This window comes from Anticarsia gemmatalis, chromosome 9 (assembly GCF_050436995.1).
Source record: "Anticarsia gemmatalis isolate Benzon Research Colony breed Stoneville strain chromosome 9, ilAntGemm2 primary, whole genome shotgun sequence".
In the NCBI taxonomy this organism is placed as follows: domain Eukaryota; kingdom Metazoa; phylum Arthropoda; class Insecta; order Lepidoptera; family Erebidae; genus Anticarsia; species Anticarsia gemmatalis.
Window position 1 is genome coordinate 2996973 of NC_134753.1, and position 14774 is coordinate 3011746.

Below are 14774 nucleotides of genomic sequence, written 5' to 3' on the forward strand. Positions count from 1 at the left end.
CGTAGCTCATGAAATATATTTAAAGCACATATTCTACAAATAAGATATGCCAAGTAAGAATAATGTCAGTGTTATATAAATATATTCTATTTCTCTATAACTTTCTCCCACGTAACGTAACCATACGATATCAAGAAAATATATACACTCAGCGGCAGAAAAAGTGGCCCAAAGTAAAACTACGATAAAACTTTTTAGAATATCAATATATGGTTACTATTTTGGCTATAACTATTAGTTAAACAGTTTATACACAAGTTTAGTTACAATTTACACTAAATAGTCGTAATTTTTAATCAAAAATGGGAAAAATTAAAAAATACAGCTTTTGTCGAAATCGCTTATTGAAAGTTTTTGCAAAAAACTAATTCTGCACCAAAGAAAAAATCTAGTTTATACCGCGTGTTAACTCCTCTAGCATTTATGGTGACCTGCATGCATTCTGGCATGCTTTGGAGGATGTTTTAATTACTTCTTGAAGAACTTTATCCAACACTCTGACTAGAGCGGTTTTTCGCTCACCAAGTGATTCTGGTGGGTTGGGCAGTGCACATACACTGTTTTTTAGCATGTGCCAGACATGTGCCTAGGGGTTGATGTCTGGACTGCGAGCAGGCTAAGCCAGTTTTTGAATCCCGATATCAGCAAGGTGCGATTCCACAACGCGGGCGCTATGAGCGCGCGCATTAAACTGCATTAGAGTTAATCCTCCCGACCAATGAAATCCATAAGTGGTACAACATGGTCTTGGAAGATTTCTTCAATGTACCCGGCTGTTGTTAGGCGCTGATCTACGATGACAAGCTCCGTACGTGCCTCCAAACATACACCTCTCCATACCATAACAGACCTACCTTTGTAACTGACCGTCTGACGTGTTGTGTTGGGAAAAAACCGTCCTTAATGGCGTCTTTACACTCTCTCACGACCATTTGGTGCTCTTAATGCTACTCAGCACTCATCGGTTAACAAGAACTTGCTCCATTGGTCGATAGCCAATTCACATGTTTACGAGCAAATCGTAATCGCACAACTCGATGGTGTCTCTCGAGTTCTGGTACTCGGGTTAGTCTTCCTGCCCGTAAATTACGTTCTTTTATCCTTCGCCTCATGCTCCGTTCACTAAGAATGACTCCGAGTGCCGCTTGAAGCCTCTAGTGAATCTCAAACGCTGTCAGAAAGCGGTTTCTCAGCACCTCGAGGTTAACAAATCGGTCATCTCTTGCGGATGTACATCGTGTTCGTCCAATTCCTGGTCGCCGCGTGTAGAGACCAGTCTCACGATACCTCCTAATCGCAGACCTTAAAGTGGTACGCGATACATTGAAAAATGCAGCCACCTCTCAATGGTAATGGCCCTGATCGGACAACAAGACCACCTAAGCCACTTGTTCAGCAGTAAGTGGCATCTTCAAATCTTTTCTAAAATCTAAATAGACCAATAATCAATAAAAATCATAAAGAAAATCGTTTCCGTGCAGCAATATTTCAAAATACAGAATTCAACTGACCTCTCGAATCAACACTGAATTCAGTTCTAACACACATTGTTAGAAAAAGTCATCCGTCACTTAAATTAATCTGAAATTCAACACTTCATAACACTATACAGATCACTTCGCAACTACTTACAACAATATATCTTTCGTATATTACTTAATTTGTTTACAAATTCACGATAAGCGCTTGGGCCACTTTTTCTGCCGCTGAGTGTATTTCAGAGAATACAAACGCCGTTGCACCGCAACGACCACGCATCTACCGTCTGAAAGAGCACAAAGACACAGTCGACGAATGAATTTCGCGGTACAGCCATAACATTGAAGGCTTTAACCCCGCAGCCTTGCATTACGCTAGTTAGGACTCTTCGGAGCCACCTCGTCTCATATGATAATGTTAAGAGGCAATATTCATGGAAATTCTTATGAGTTCGCGGAAAATTGGACGAGAAATTAAATTGGGTTTAATACGTGATGGCATTTTATGAAATAATATCATATTTTGGCAGACTAAATTCGGTATACTTTGTAAAATTACTTTGAAGATCTTAAGCTTCTTTTCTAGATAGCCAAAAACCAAAACTTACTTACGTAGCTAATTGTACCCACTGATAATTCTCAGTTGCAATATTTTATATCTATTTATCTATCATCTATTTATTTTTCTTGTCAAAGTGTTTTCGTCATAACTGCTTCATCACTATCAGCTTATTACTATAATAATAATATCATGGTCTTGACGAAGTCTCTCGTCTACTTATATTGTGACATATTCTTATATAACACACTGTAAAGACAGAACTGTAAAAAAGTACTAACTTCATTACGAAAACACGCGTAACTAAAACTGACCTAAAACTTCAAACGGACGACACAAACATACGCAAACAAAATTCCCCACTTCAAGTTAATCCAAATTACTTTGACGTCAAACAGAGGCATCAAGCACTTAATATAATAAACCGACTTTTGACCCACAACAATATTAATTACAAGACCCTTAATAGTTTTCATCAAGGCCCTAATTTAGAGGTACCAATAGCTAATTCTATTAACGTTTCGCGGCTATTTTAACAAGAGATTAATGTTAATTTTGTTAAGACGAAGATTTAAACGAGTTCTCTACTCAAATGAGGGAAGCTCTCCAGAGATGAGGTGAGAATTTTTACGATGTAATTTAAAAAATATGGGGCAATAAACTTTGCTGGGTTATCGCCAGTTTTTAAGATGCTACGGCTAATTGAATAAAGTGCCTATTTTTGATGGAAGTAGTTGACTTTATGTTATAACTACTTAGAAGGAAAGTAGGGTATAAAAAAATACTTTTGCTTAGGATTCATGAATATACATAAAAGACGACATCCTTTGTTTGTTTAAATGCAAATTGTACAAACATACTTTGCGAAACCGCATTATTCTTTATCAAGACTAGGCAACGGTTCTAGGCAACGGGACTAGGTAACGCAAAGGTTCTTTCTTAAATTGACAAATACTTAAATCAACCAAAATATTATGTATGTGGTGGCGTTCTCCGGTCTTTACCTACCCCTATAGGAAGAAGGCGTGATTTTATGTATGTATATGATGTAGATCTATATTGTATTTTTATCAAACAAAAGTACAATTTTCATAGCGTATTTTGCACCAATTGCCCAACTTGTTTAGTCATCAGACAGAACTAATAAAGACTGGTATAATATCGACGATTCATCGCTAATGAGTCATGAAAACTCCAGTCATATAGTTCAAGAGTCAGGCACTAAGTAAAGTTGATTCGTCGACAAGCTTTCAAAGTATCGACTATAAAAATGTCCATCATAATAAAAATTAAGTACAGTCATAAATTCGTTTAATAAATAATATGACGTAGCCTGTTTGCTAAGACTTTAATTGTGGTCCAATTATGAGGTTAGACTCAATAACGTTGTATGGACTTTCCCAGTTATAAAACTGCGTAATATAGGTATATTCAAAAAGTCAAGTTTTTTAGCGAAAATATTCTCAAAGTAACTAAATTAAAAGTAACTTAGCTAAATTTAAAAATTGCTATCTAACGGGTTATTTATGTGATAAGGAACCCCTTTCACTAAGAAAACTTAGATGGAAACCACTGTCATTTTGAAAAGATTTTCCTTGAAAGTTACCAAGGTACCTACTCTGTCCAACTTTGATTTAATCTTAATACGAAATTGACTGTCGTTAGTTTCAAGTGAATACTACAAGAGTCGGAACTAACGCGAATGAGCATATAAACAACACCCATTTAAAATTTTATCGTAACCCATTACCACCACATACGATCAACAAAAACCCTTTACAAACCCAACAAGAACAAATCGTGGAAATCGACTTCAACTAAACACACACTTCTCGAGATTAAATCAAGGTAGGCAACCCTTCGGCTGCTAATCCCGAACACAGTAAACTGCGCGAACGAATTACAGTAATTACGTCGGCTGGGCCCGCGGGGAATAATTTGTTGGTTTTCGGACCCCAGTGTAATGTAACACCGCCGGTGGGGTATCCGAGTGCCAGTGGGGAGAGGGCTCGAGTGAGAACGCTTGGTGTGAACTTGTGACGCTTTGGTTTAAACGAAAAAAATATTGTGACAAAGTTTTTGTTGTATGATTTTTTTTATTGCATGAATCTTTCACATTAATACGATATTTAGGATACAATTGTTTAAAGTGAGGTTTCTACACTGTCGTACGAAAAATGGCCAAATGTACACTTGGAAATTGAAACTGTTTATGGATCGTAACTAAACGTTTTTGAATGTAACCGTAGTATTAATCCGTAATCATAGAGCCACCTTTATTTCTAAATTGACAAAAATTTAAGCCACTGTACATGCATTCCATTTTTTACTTACAGTTTTAGTACTTTTCTATACGTATATATAAACAAAAATACGTCTTGTGTCTATGGGTCTAAGCAGAAACCACGAGAATATAAAAAATATTAGTAAGTACTATATATACTTGCAATTTTTGCTTCTCCTCATCTCTTAATTCTCGCCTACATATTGACTTTTTACTCCCGTTCTAATTTAACGAAATGAAACTCAATAACACCAATCAAAAATGTAATCAACGTTGCTAACGCACGCACACCCTTTAATAATTCGGCCCATTGAGTTACGTCTGCGGTCATAACGGAGGGGTGCAGGGGCTAAAAAGAAAACGCTATGGGCCCCTTTCTGTCTAATGTGGCCGTTTGTTAATGAGTATATTAGGTACTGTTTTTTTAATCAAAAATTATGTGAATTAGGAATTTCTGCAATGTGTTTCATGCTATGTTTTTGTTGAGGAAATTAAAAATTGAGAAGATATTTTTATCTCAGTAAGCTATTTTTTTTTCTTATTTATGTGATGAATATATTATATTATTCGGTATTCATACATTTATAGACAACGAGTCGAAAGAGCTTATATTTCTTTGAACATTTAATACGACCTCAATCCGTTGTGGTAGAATGTGTTAAATACATCATGACCTATTTATTTCAACAAAATATTTTAACAGTGAAAAGCTCTTTATGCCTTCTTTTCATCTAATGTTTACTTATTTGGTATTTAGATATCAAAAAAAGTAATACAACTTATTTCTCTACCAATCCATTTTATATGTTATGATGATGTATAGGAAGTAAAAGTCTTTGGTTACGACAGTTTAGTAGGCACTCAGCAGAGGTGGACGTATACTTACTTGCTTACGATGTTAATTCAGAACTTTATGAGGATTCCCTTTTACGAGGAAAAATTATGATTTAGCCAGCATTTTTATACTTCTGCTGTACCTTACTTGATAAGAAACAGTTTACATAATCGTGTAGTCTTCGAAATAAGGAAAAATAGTTAGCCTTGGCCAAGTTACTAAACGACTGTTTTGTGGGTGGCAATTTAATTGCTCATCATAATTATAAACAGTTAAAATAACTGTATGTCCATTGCTCTCTCTCTTAACATCATTTCTCATTTTATTTTCTCATTGCTATAAGGACAATTAAATTTTTGTCTTTATCCTAAGCAATGTACTGAAAGCTTTTTAAATCCATGAACTGTGTTAATTAGATCTAAGGCAAATAAGTTTCATTCTAATATCATTAGTCGTATGTTTAATGTTATAAAATGCAATGTTAGTACAACAGTTTGATGATATATTATAGAGATCGTCACTATTTTATTCATTGTCATTGCTACTTACGCATAGTACCAGACTTACTTACGTACGAATTAAAGTTAGTACGGAATTATATAGGAAACAGTCTTTTGCTACGGACAACAAGCATTTTTCTCTACTTTTTATTGTGTCACATCTACAGTTCACAAAATATTTTAATCATAATCCACATCGTTGCATTTAGCGAGTACATAGCAAGTTTTAAATGGCGTCCAGTGTGGATTACGACCAGTATTATCTCGATCGTGTTTACAACGCTCATAAAACTAATTTGGCCATAATGAGGCTCCATTAGTTCGTTCACTGTACGACACTTTTAATGTACCACTCAATTAACACCACTGAATAATCAACTTTAAATACAAGAGCATAAAGTCCAGTTTTGAATGCGAGTGTGACTGTAAAAATTATCTTTCAGTCGAAATGGCAATGCATTTAAGACTGTTTTATTTGCGCAGTATTGGGTGGCAAATGTTACAATGTTTTATAATTTATATTTGCAGTTGACATTGTTATGTAATATTTAGTTATTAATGGTGTTTATGAATTTGACAAATTTATTATTTTGGTGTTTTTTTATTCAATTTAGTAATCTAAAGCCATAATGTAAGTTTTATGATGAATAATAAATGTTTCTAGAATTTAAAAAAAAAAACTATTTCGTAACGTAACAATACATTTTCAATAAAATGTATCAAAATTTTCAACACGTTTTTTTAACTAATATTCTATCTTTACTTTTTTTCTTCTAAAACTACGTGTTTTCATTCACCTGCATTCATTAGCACAATAATTTATTTATTTCCTCTTCCTATTACTTCTTTCCCTAATACTAGAGCTCTCTAAATCTTATCGAAATCCCTAAACTATTAACATTACTGGCTTTGCTATAACTCTATTTTATAAAACACAAAACACGACATGTACTTAGTAATATCAATTAGTATCGACTATCGTGTGTATAAACGATATTTATTATCATTACGTCAATTAGCTTTCAATTAGAACCATTTAGTGATTGGAAATAATTTCACTGCGTAGTCAATTTAAATTGATTTTTGATAGCATTGTGTTTTAATGTACGGCTAGTGCAGGCTTTGTTTAAAATGTGTGAAAATTAAATCTAATAATAAAGTAATTAGTCGGTTGGTAATTTGGTTGTTGGGTAATTTAAATGGGCTAATTTTTAACCGATTTTTCATACTAGTTACGTAACACTTATTTCGTATTCTTCGTACGAAGTAGTTAATTGAAATAAAAATGTAATTTTTATGATAAAAACGTACCAATACCTTAAAAGCATTTTGATCACGGGTCATTATAAGTAATAGTAAATGTCCTGACTACGGTTTTCGACAAAGAATATTGTGTTTTAATTTAAATGTTTGGTGCAAACTGTTCTAGTCAAAAATCTGAAAGTTACTCCTTATAAAATTGTGTCAAATTCTATCAACCGCTGAATAATATAATCAATATTTTTCTGTAGTTTTGTTTACCTATATATACTAAATTAAGTAAGTATTATAGTTTCTTAAATACTAAAATGAAATAAAAAATAATGTCACGATCCATACTTATCGCGCAAGTCGATTAATATTGCATGAGAAATCCACCTGAAACAAAGGAAACACAACATTAGTATACGTAACGTTAAACACATCATCAGGTATTAGTAGAGCACCAAATCAAATACTACTCACAAAAATTCTATAATACGTTTTATATATTTACTTCTTAATATAAAGTCTGTCTGTATATATTTCTGGCAAGTATTCTTTCACAGTTAAGCTTAGTTTTCTATCATTTGTGCCAAATAAAGCATAGTAGTAGCAAGATACTGGTATGGATAGTAGGGTTAACCAGTGTCATGAAATAGGATTTGAATAAATCTTACAAAAATATCCTCAAAAGGGCTGAATAGTACAGGACACAGTACTGTTTGAAAGCTTTCCGAGTCAATTTATTTTTATCTTACCAAATTGCAGGTGAGCGGAGCTGTGGGTATGTTTGTATCTAATAATTGTTTTATGATGAGTATCTTGGAGGCAATCAATACATTGTTTACGGTAATGAACAAACGATGAGCCTGTGAGGTCGTAAATCAGAGCTCAACTGAGTAAATATTACGTTCCTTATATTGTGTATATTATATTGCGTATTTTTTGTACGTGGAAAATATGTAACGTTTGTATGTAGTTAGATACAAAAAAATAGACATCGATAAAGTTAAATATTACAATCAATTAAAACTGATGTCATAGGGTGTACAATAAACCTTTGTTTCGCCATAATTACTTCAATGGTATAAAAACGAGCCCATTAGATGTATACCAAGCAGAATGCTACATTTTGTTATTTGGCCTGTGCTGAGAAACTTCAACAAATAAATAGTGTTGTTGAAGCTGAATTGTTGTACATTAAATAGAAAGAGACAAAATGTAAAAATAATTCACCAATAAATTCAAAGAGAACAGAATACAATAAACGTGATGTATGTAATCACAAATCATTATTTAATAGACCTATGATCGTCATTCAACAGTACATTATTAAGTATTTACGATCCAGTCTAGTACTAAATCAGGTCACGTATAGATGTACTACGTTTTAAATGAATAGATGTACTAAGTTTACGCATAACACAAGTTATATTATAATGTTAAGTGAGTTTATACAGTGTTTAGTGAGACTACTCTGGGTCCTGCTACCGTTATAAGGTGACTAGCCGTTTAGACACCTCTATATTTCAATGAAGGACTAATCAAAATCGTTTGAACCGTTTCAAGGTAAGCCGTATAAACAAAACGATACCGATTAAAATATTTATAGTTATATTATATATAATATTCTTTAAACATTTTCATGTATTAAAATCTCGGTATTCTGTAAAGATTGTCACAGACAGACATTATTAATATGTATAAAGAAGATTTATATAATACAATTCGTCAATAGGAGACACCCGTCGCCCATGTTTTGCTATCATCAATTCTGTGCGGTGTCGGATTAATGAATAATTAATGTTAAGTCTTCGCACCGTACCGTACACGATTTAATTTTCATTTGATTTGATTGTTCTACGGTGGGAAACGCGTCATGCTGTGAAGTGTAACGTAAATATGCGCCGGCTGTGGATGAAATACTACATACATACGTATTGAGATCGTAGCACACATCATATTTAGTAAACTAATTATTTATCCAACGACTCGCATCGTCACCTTTGTAAAAACTAACGCGCACAGTATATAACGCCAGAACGGTATCTAATCTAGTCGAAGCAATTCATATTGAATTGCCAAGAATCAAAATACGTTAATCTACAGCGCTTTACGTCGCGGTTTGTTGACAGCATGGTGTCAACCGGTGGTTGACAAGCCGTAAGTAAGACTTCATTTAATGTAGTAACCAATTTGTTATACCAAATTGACAGGATATACAGTTAAAGGGGACCAAGAGTCACTTTGGTTATCTACTCAAATTAAGTAGAAACCAAGTTGATGACGAGGCAAAATGTCGATATAGTGACGATTCATTTCCGAGTGTATAAGTGTGCTCCAAGCTTTAGTAGTTTATATGCATGTGTGAGTGCTATGTTATAATTTAGTGAATTTGTGTGTATGTGAGTGTGTGCTTTAGACAGAAGCGGGTGTTTCCGAAAGCAATATTGTCAAGTGCCGTGAGAATGCAGTTCTAAGAGTGAATAGCGACGTAATACTGGGATATTTCGGATTGTTATCTACCCCCAAATTAAATTGTTAATGTATATACCTAGAGGTTTAGAATGAATGTGACATTAAAGACGAACGTTCGATATACGTTCGTCTTTACTTTTATGAGTAAAAGAAAACTTTATCTCGGATCTTACTTGGATTTAGGTATTGTTTATATTCTTGCTAGCTATCAGACTGATAATTACTGAAATGTAGAAAAATTTTGTCATTTTTTTTATCCAGCAAAATTAAATTATGATCTACGCGTACGTCCTATACAATGCTATAATATGTGAAAATCGCAAAACGTCTACACATATTTTTTATGCTTTTAGCAATATCATTCTCAATTCTTTGTTTAATACCATAATTTGCCATTTTCCATAGTGTTACAACACAATATATTTAAATACTTTTCACTACAACCACAGCATTCTTTACACACAACCACACTAAAGGCCTCGCACCTATAAATTTAAAAAGATTATTTTTGATTAAACCACACGATATAAATTTAAATTCATCGACCATGCGGTCTATAATGGTGTTACGTCTTGCTCATGGTGAGTTATGGTGCAGGCAACTTTTACTATTTTCCCCCTTGCACCTATTTTAGGGTACCGTCATGGAACTGTATGGATCGGTACAGATTTTTACGGGAAATCGTAAAGTTGATCCGATCGGCGTTTGATAAAAAGAAAACATGTTTCGGATGTGTTTTGTTTTTTGTATAGACTGTATATTTAAGACATGTTTTTTATATTTTGACGTAAAAATATCCATTATATTTGCCTTAGTTGCTCGATGATTCGGTTCAGATAAGAGACTTGCGATAAGGTCATACACACTTAACACATAGCTATAAAAGCCCAAATGATAATACATGGGATTACGAAGGCATTTGATGTATCTCAATTTAGCAAATAATAATCTCTCAATAATAATAGTCCTCTTAAATTTCACCTATAGATAATGAATACCAATAACCACAAATTACAAAACCGCTAATTACTATACGGAACCGCCAACAAATTTCACATTCACACTTGCCGGGATTTTATTTTTACGTTGCGGTACTCCCGAGGGAGGACCACAGCGGGGGTGAGGGGTGAGATAGAGGGGGGTGTAACTCAGGTGGGGTGGGCAGATAGTCGGCTGAGCAGTTGAATTATATTGTTATTTCTCCGATCGGGAATCGATTGCGCGTCCCTCAGCGGCCGGTTACGAAGTTCACTGCGTTCATGCTGTTATAGATGCCTTGTGTTTTAGTTTCAGGATATGTCGATGCAGGTGTAACAGAGAGAGTTGTTTCGTTTGTTTATTTTGTAAGTGACTTTGTGTCAAAGAATTTGAACTTGCTAGAACATTTTTGACTTTGTGGTTAAACAAGTCGGACCTTAAGCATGTAGCTGGAGAAAGACTACAAAATTCAGAATGTAGAACATAAGTGGCACGCAGGCAAGTGATATGACAATCTGCTATACTTAGTTACTTTGTCTGGAAAAATTCATGACTATCAATTTTAATCGCGCATGCCAAGGCTCAGTACTAAGTTGTGCAATAGAGATACGCAATAGTAGTGATATATTTATAAAGCAAGAAGTTATTAACTAAAACCTAATCAACCACAAAACGAGGTCAACGACCTTCAAATTGCAGTGAAACCGCAAACGACTCTCTAGTCTCTTTATATAACCGACCTACACATACCTACAATAACTGTCATATTTGCACAGAAACGTTCCAAAATTCATCCGCGTCATATAATATATGAGTAAATAAATCCCCCTGTATGTCGCCCATGAAGGGCCTTATATAGCCTTTTTTGATTAACGCCAGAAGCATACAGCCGTCTCAAGAAAAGGGTTATATAAGTTATATTATAATATTGCGATGAGTATGGATGTCACCTTTGAGATTATTACTGTGTATTGAAGCTTGAAGTGGGTCGGTGGGGACTGTTTATAGAGGCATATTATGAGTGTGGAACGGTTGTGTTCGATAATCTATATTTGGTAAGAAATAGGTTTAGGAAAGTACTAGAAGTATATTTCAAGTATCAAAAAGAGAAGTCTATGTGTTTGTGTGTTACGGTTTTACAGTTGAACGACTGAGCTAACTTTCATATTTTCCGTGGACATAGTTAAAGACTCAGGATCAAACTTAGGCTTCTATATTCAACAAACGCTTTCAAAAGGCTACTATGTCGTTAGTTGCTATAGTTTGTAGAATACTTTTAGAGTACATTTTGAATCTTAGGAAAAAAGATTTAATTAGTCATCACTCATCACTTTTAAACTTTGGCTTATCAAATCATCTAAAATCTATAGTTTCTCACTTCTAAGTATGTACACTGTACAGCCCTATCGCACTTCAGGAAAGAATATGCCAGTAGAAAAATATCCAGCACTTACCCGCCACAGCGAGTATTACCACTACTTATGTTTTATGTCTAAGCATAAAAGCATACGTATACGCCACTGCGCCGCAGAATAACAGAAATAAACGGGCCAAATTCAAAATGAGCGATGCTGGAATGAGCGCTGTATGAAATATAATAACATACGAGTACATTCCCACTCACATCTATGTGAGTGGGAATGACAAGTGTAACAGTTATGTCACAGTTGGTAAATAGTGCTTAGTTATGTGAATAGATGGCACCACACATCAAATTAGAAGGTAGTGACATAGTCTCCGACCTTACATGCATTGTCCAACATTTATTGCTCCGCGTCAAAGAAATTTACAAGCTATGGCAAATAATAATGGCTAGTTTTTGGATTTCTTCTTTCGAAATGAAATTAATTGAGGAATCTTTGATAGCCACTCAGTGTGTTGTAATTTTTGCCTCATTTATAAGGAACTAGCTGACCCGCGCAACTTCGCTTGCGTGACATAAGAGAGAATGGGTCAAAATGTTCCCCGTTTCTGTAACATTTTTTACTGGTACTCTGCTCCTATTAGTCGTAGCGTCGGTGATATATAGCCAATAACCTTCCTCGATAAATGAGCTATCTAACACAGAAAGAATTTTTCGATTCGAAAAAATGAGATTAGCGCGTTCAAACAAACAAACTCTTCAGCTTTATAATATTAGTATGGATATAGTATATGTAGTTATAACGAAGTCGCGCTAAGGCATATCCGCCATTAAAACAGTTACCATGACAACGGAATTTTGTTAATTCAATGTCATTATAATATTGACTATTCGCGACTTCGTTCGCCACCTGAAATTTCCCGGGAAATGCGTAATTTTCCCGGGATAAAAAGTAGCCTATGTCCTTTCTCGGGTATCAAAGTATCTCCATACCAAATTTCATGCAAATTGGTTCAGTAGTTTAGGCGTGATTGAGTAGCAGACAGACAGACAGACAGACAGACAGACAGACAGACAAACAGACAGACAGAGTTACTTTCGCATTTATAATATTAGTATGGATATGTTGAGTGATTTAAAGCTCTGTATTTATAAGTGAAGAGATAAAAATAACAAAGTAGGGTTTGTCCTACAAATCTGAGAGAAATGATAAAGCTTTACCTGTGCAAGTTTAACATTGTCTATGAAATACCCTGAAGAAACACTTTGCTTTGAACATGCTGTATTTCACACGCAGGTAGATCCATTGAAGAGATTGTATTGATAGAGAACCATACACTGACATTTACCAACCGTTTTCGATTGCATTGTATATACTGAGATTTTCCGAATATATTTAAGGCAGCTTACTGTCCAATAAATTAAATTTACAAATTCCTCAACGAGATTTTTTCGAAGGGGCGAAGAAATATATTAAAAACAGCAATTAATTTCCAAAAAATATAAATCAGTTTTGACGCACACCCAAATTACATTCCAAACACGGCCAAAACAGGACTTAAGACCCTAAACTTCTTACTTCCGAAAAACGCCGGAACAGCGTCCTTAAAGTTGCCAAACAAAAAAACTTGGATCATTATTTATAATAATTTTTTACACGTGGATAAATAAAGCCTCAACTCTTAATACTTTCACTTGAGAATTTATTATGACGTATAGATATACATCTCAGTTTTCTGTTCATAAAATTCTAAAGGCCTACCTACGGAGAAAAGTTGTGGAACTCGGGCGAAATTATGTCACAACTTGGTACCCTCGAGCCAAAGTTATTTTACTACTCCACTAAGACTTTAAGCAGGGAATGAAGATGGGGTATAATAAAAAAAAAGTTGAATTCTCAATATAAAAAAATGTTACACTAAATTCTATAGAGCTGTGCGTCGTGCACCGTTTAGCTTTATTGGTCGAGAAGCGAGTGCTGTTAATACCACTTTCACCAAGTTTATTACTAAGTACGCGTTGCGAGGAATGAATCAAAGGTCCCATAACTTTGATTCTAACTTTTGGGGACTTCGCCTCTCAAAATTTCATAACTTCAATATGTGCTTTAAAGTAATATTGTTCAGCTTATTCTTGGATAGAGCCTATTACAGAAAAGGTATCGGCAACTTATTATATACATTTTGGACAGTATTCTGTCTGTCTGTTTATTCAATAAGTATTTTGCTACAATTACTATGAATATTTTTTTTTTTTACTTGAAGTGTTATTTCATCTTAAAATTTTGTACAGCACATTGTAATGTGTTAAAAAAATCAAGTTTAGTCAATCAAATAAAAATCGCAAAAAAAACATTTTTACAAAATATCGGGTAACACTGTCCGAATACAGGCCTTTTCACTTAAAACCAATATTCCAGTTTTATTACCTAAATTAAGGTATTTAGTCGCATCCATACAAATAAATTTCGTTCAATCCGACTCGACATGTCGAAAATAATTAAATTCCACTGCTGTAGCATTCCTTCATTATTATTATTTATTGGTACAAACTACCGCGGGGCATTGCTATTTTATGAAAATTTTTGCTCAGAATATTTTAATGTTGGGGGATGTTTTGCCGTGGGGTAGTGAATAATTTTAATTCGTTATTATGTTGGTATCACTTATTGTTGTGTTGCCAACGTTTGTGGTGTAAATAGTGAATGTTTGTGGAGCGAGGATGTTGTTTTTGACGTTTAACAAGTGCACGCTGTGCGTTTACGGAGATATGTTGAAATGTACAGCCGCTTTTTATTAAGTAGCGCTTGTGATTTTCACAGTTACTTTAAGTTATGGCTGTTTTGAATGCTAGAGAAATAATATATTAAAAGTATTCGTGATTTTTTTTCATTTTATTCAATCATTTCTGGTAGTAATTTTTTTCGTCAATTATAATAAGAGTGATAACTAAAGAATCACTAACTATTTAAATAAGTTACATAAATTTCAAATTAGCGTCTACGTTCCTAATAAGTGGTTATATCTTATCGTTAAACTAGCAAAGTCAAGTTGCATT

General features: G+C 34.2%; 1 protein-coding gene across 7 annotated transcripts in view; it reads right to left on the reverse strand.

Moving 5' to 3' along the window:
- Positions 1-14774, reverse strand: part of LOC142975609 (CUGBP Elav-like family member 1) — a 425650-nt gene that overhangs the window by 204808 nt on the left and 206068 nt on the right. For 5 of the 7 annotated variants that reach the window (XM_076118559.1, XM_076118560.1, XM_076118557.1 and 2 more), the window contains one exon: positions 7256-7294. The exons of the other annotated variants lie outside the window; for them this stretch is intronic. In XM_076118559.1, coding sequence (XP_075974674.1) covers positions 7256-7294 — 39 coding nt within the window. Of the gene's footprint in view, positions 1-7255; positions 7295-14774 lie in introns of those variants that run through there. 7 annotated transcript variants of the gene reach the window in all.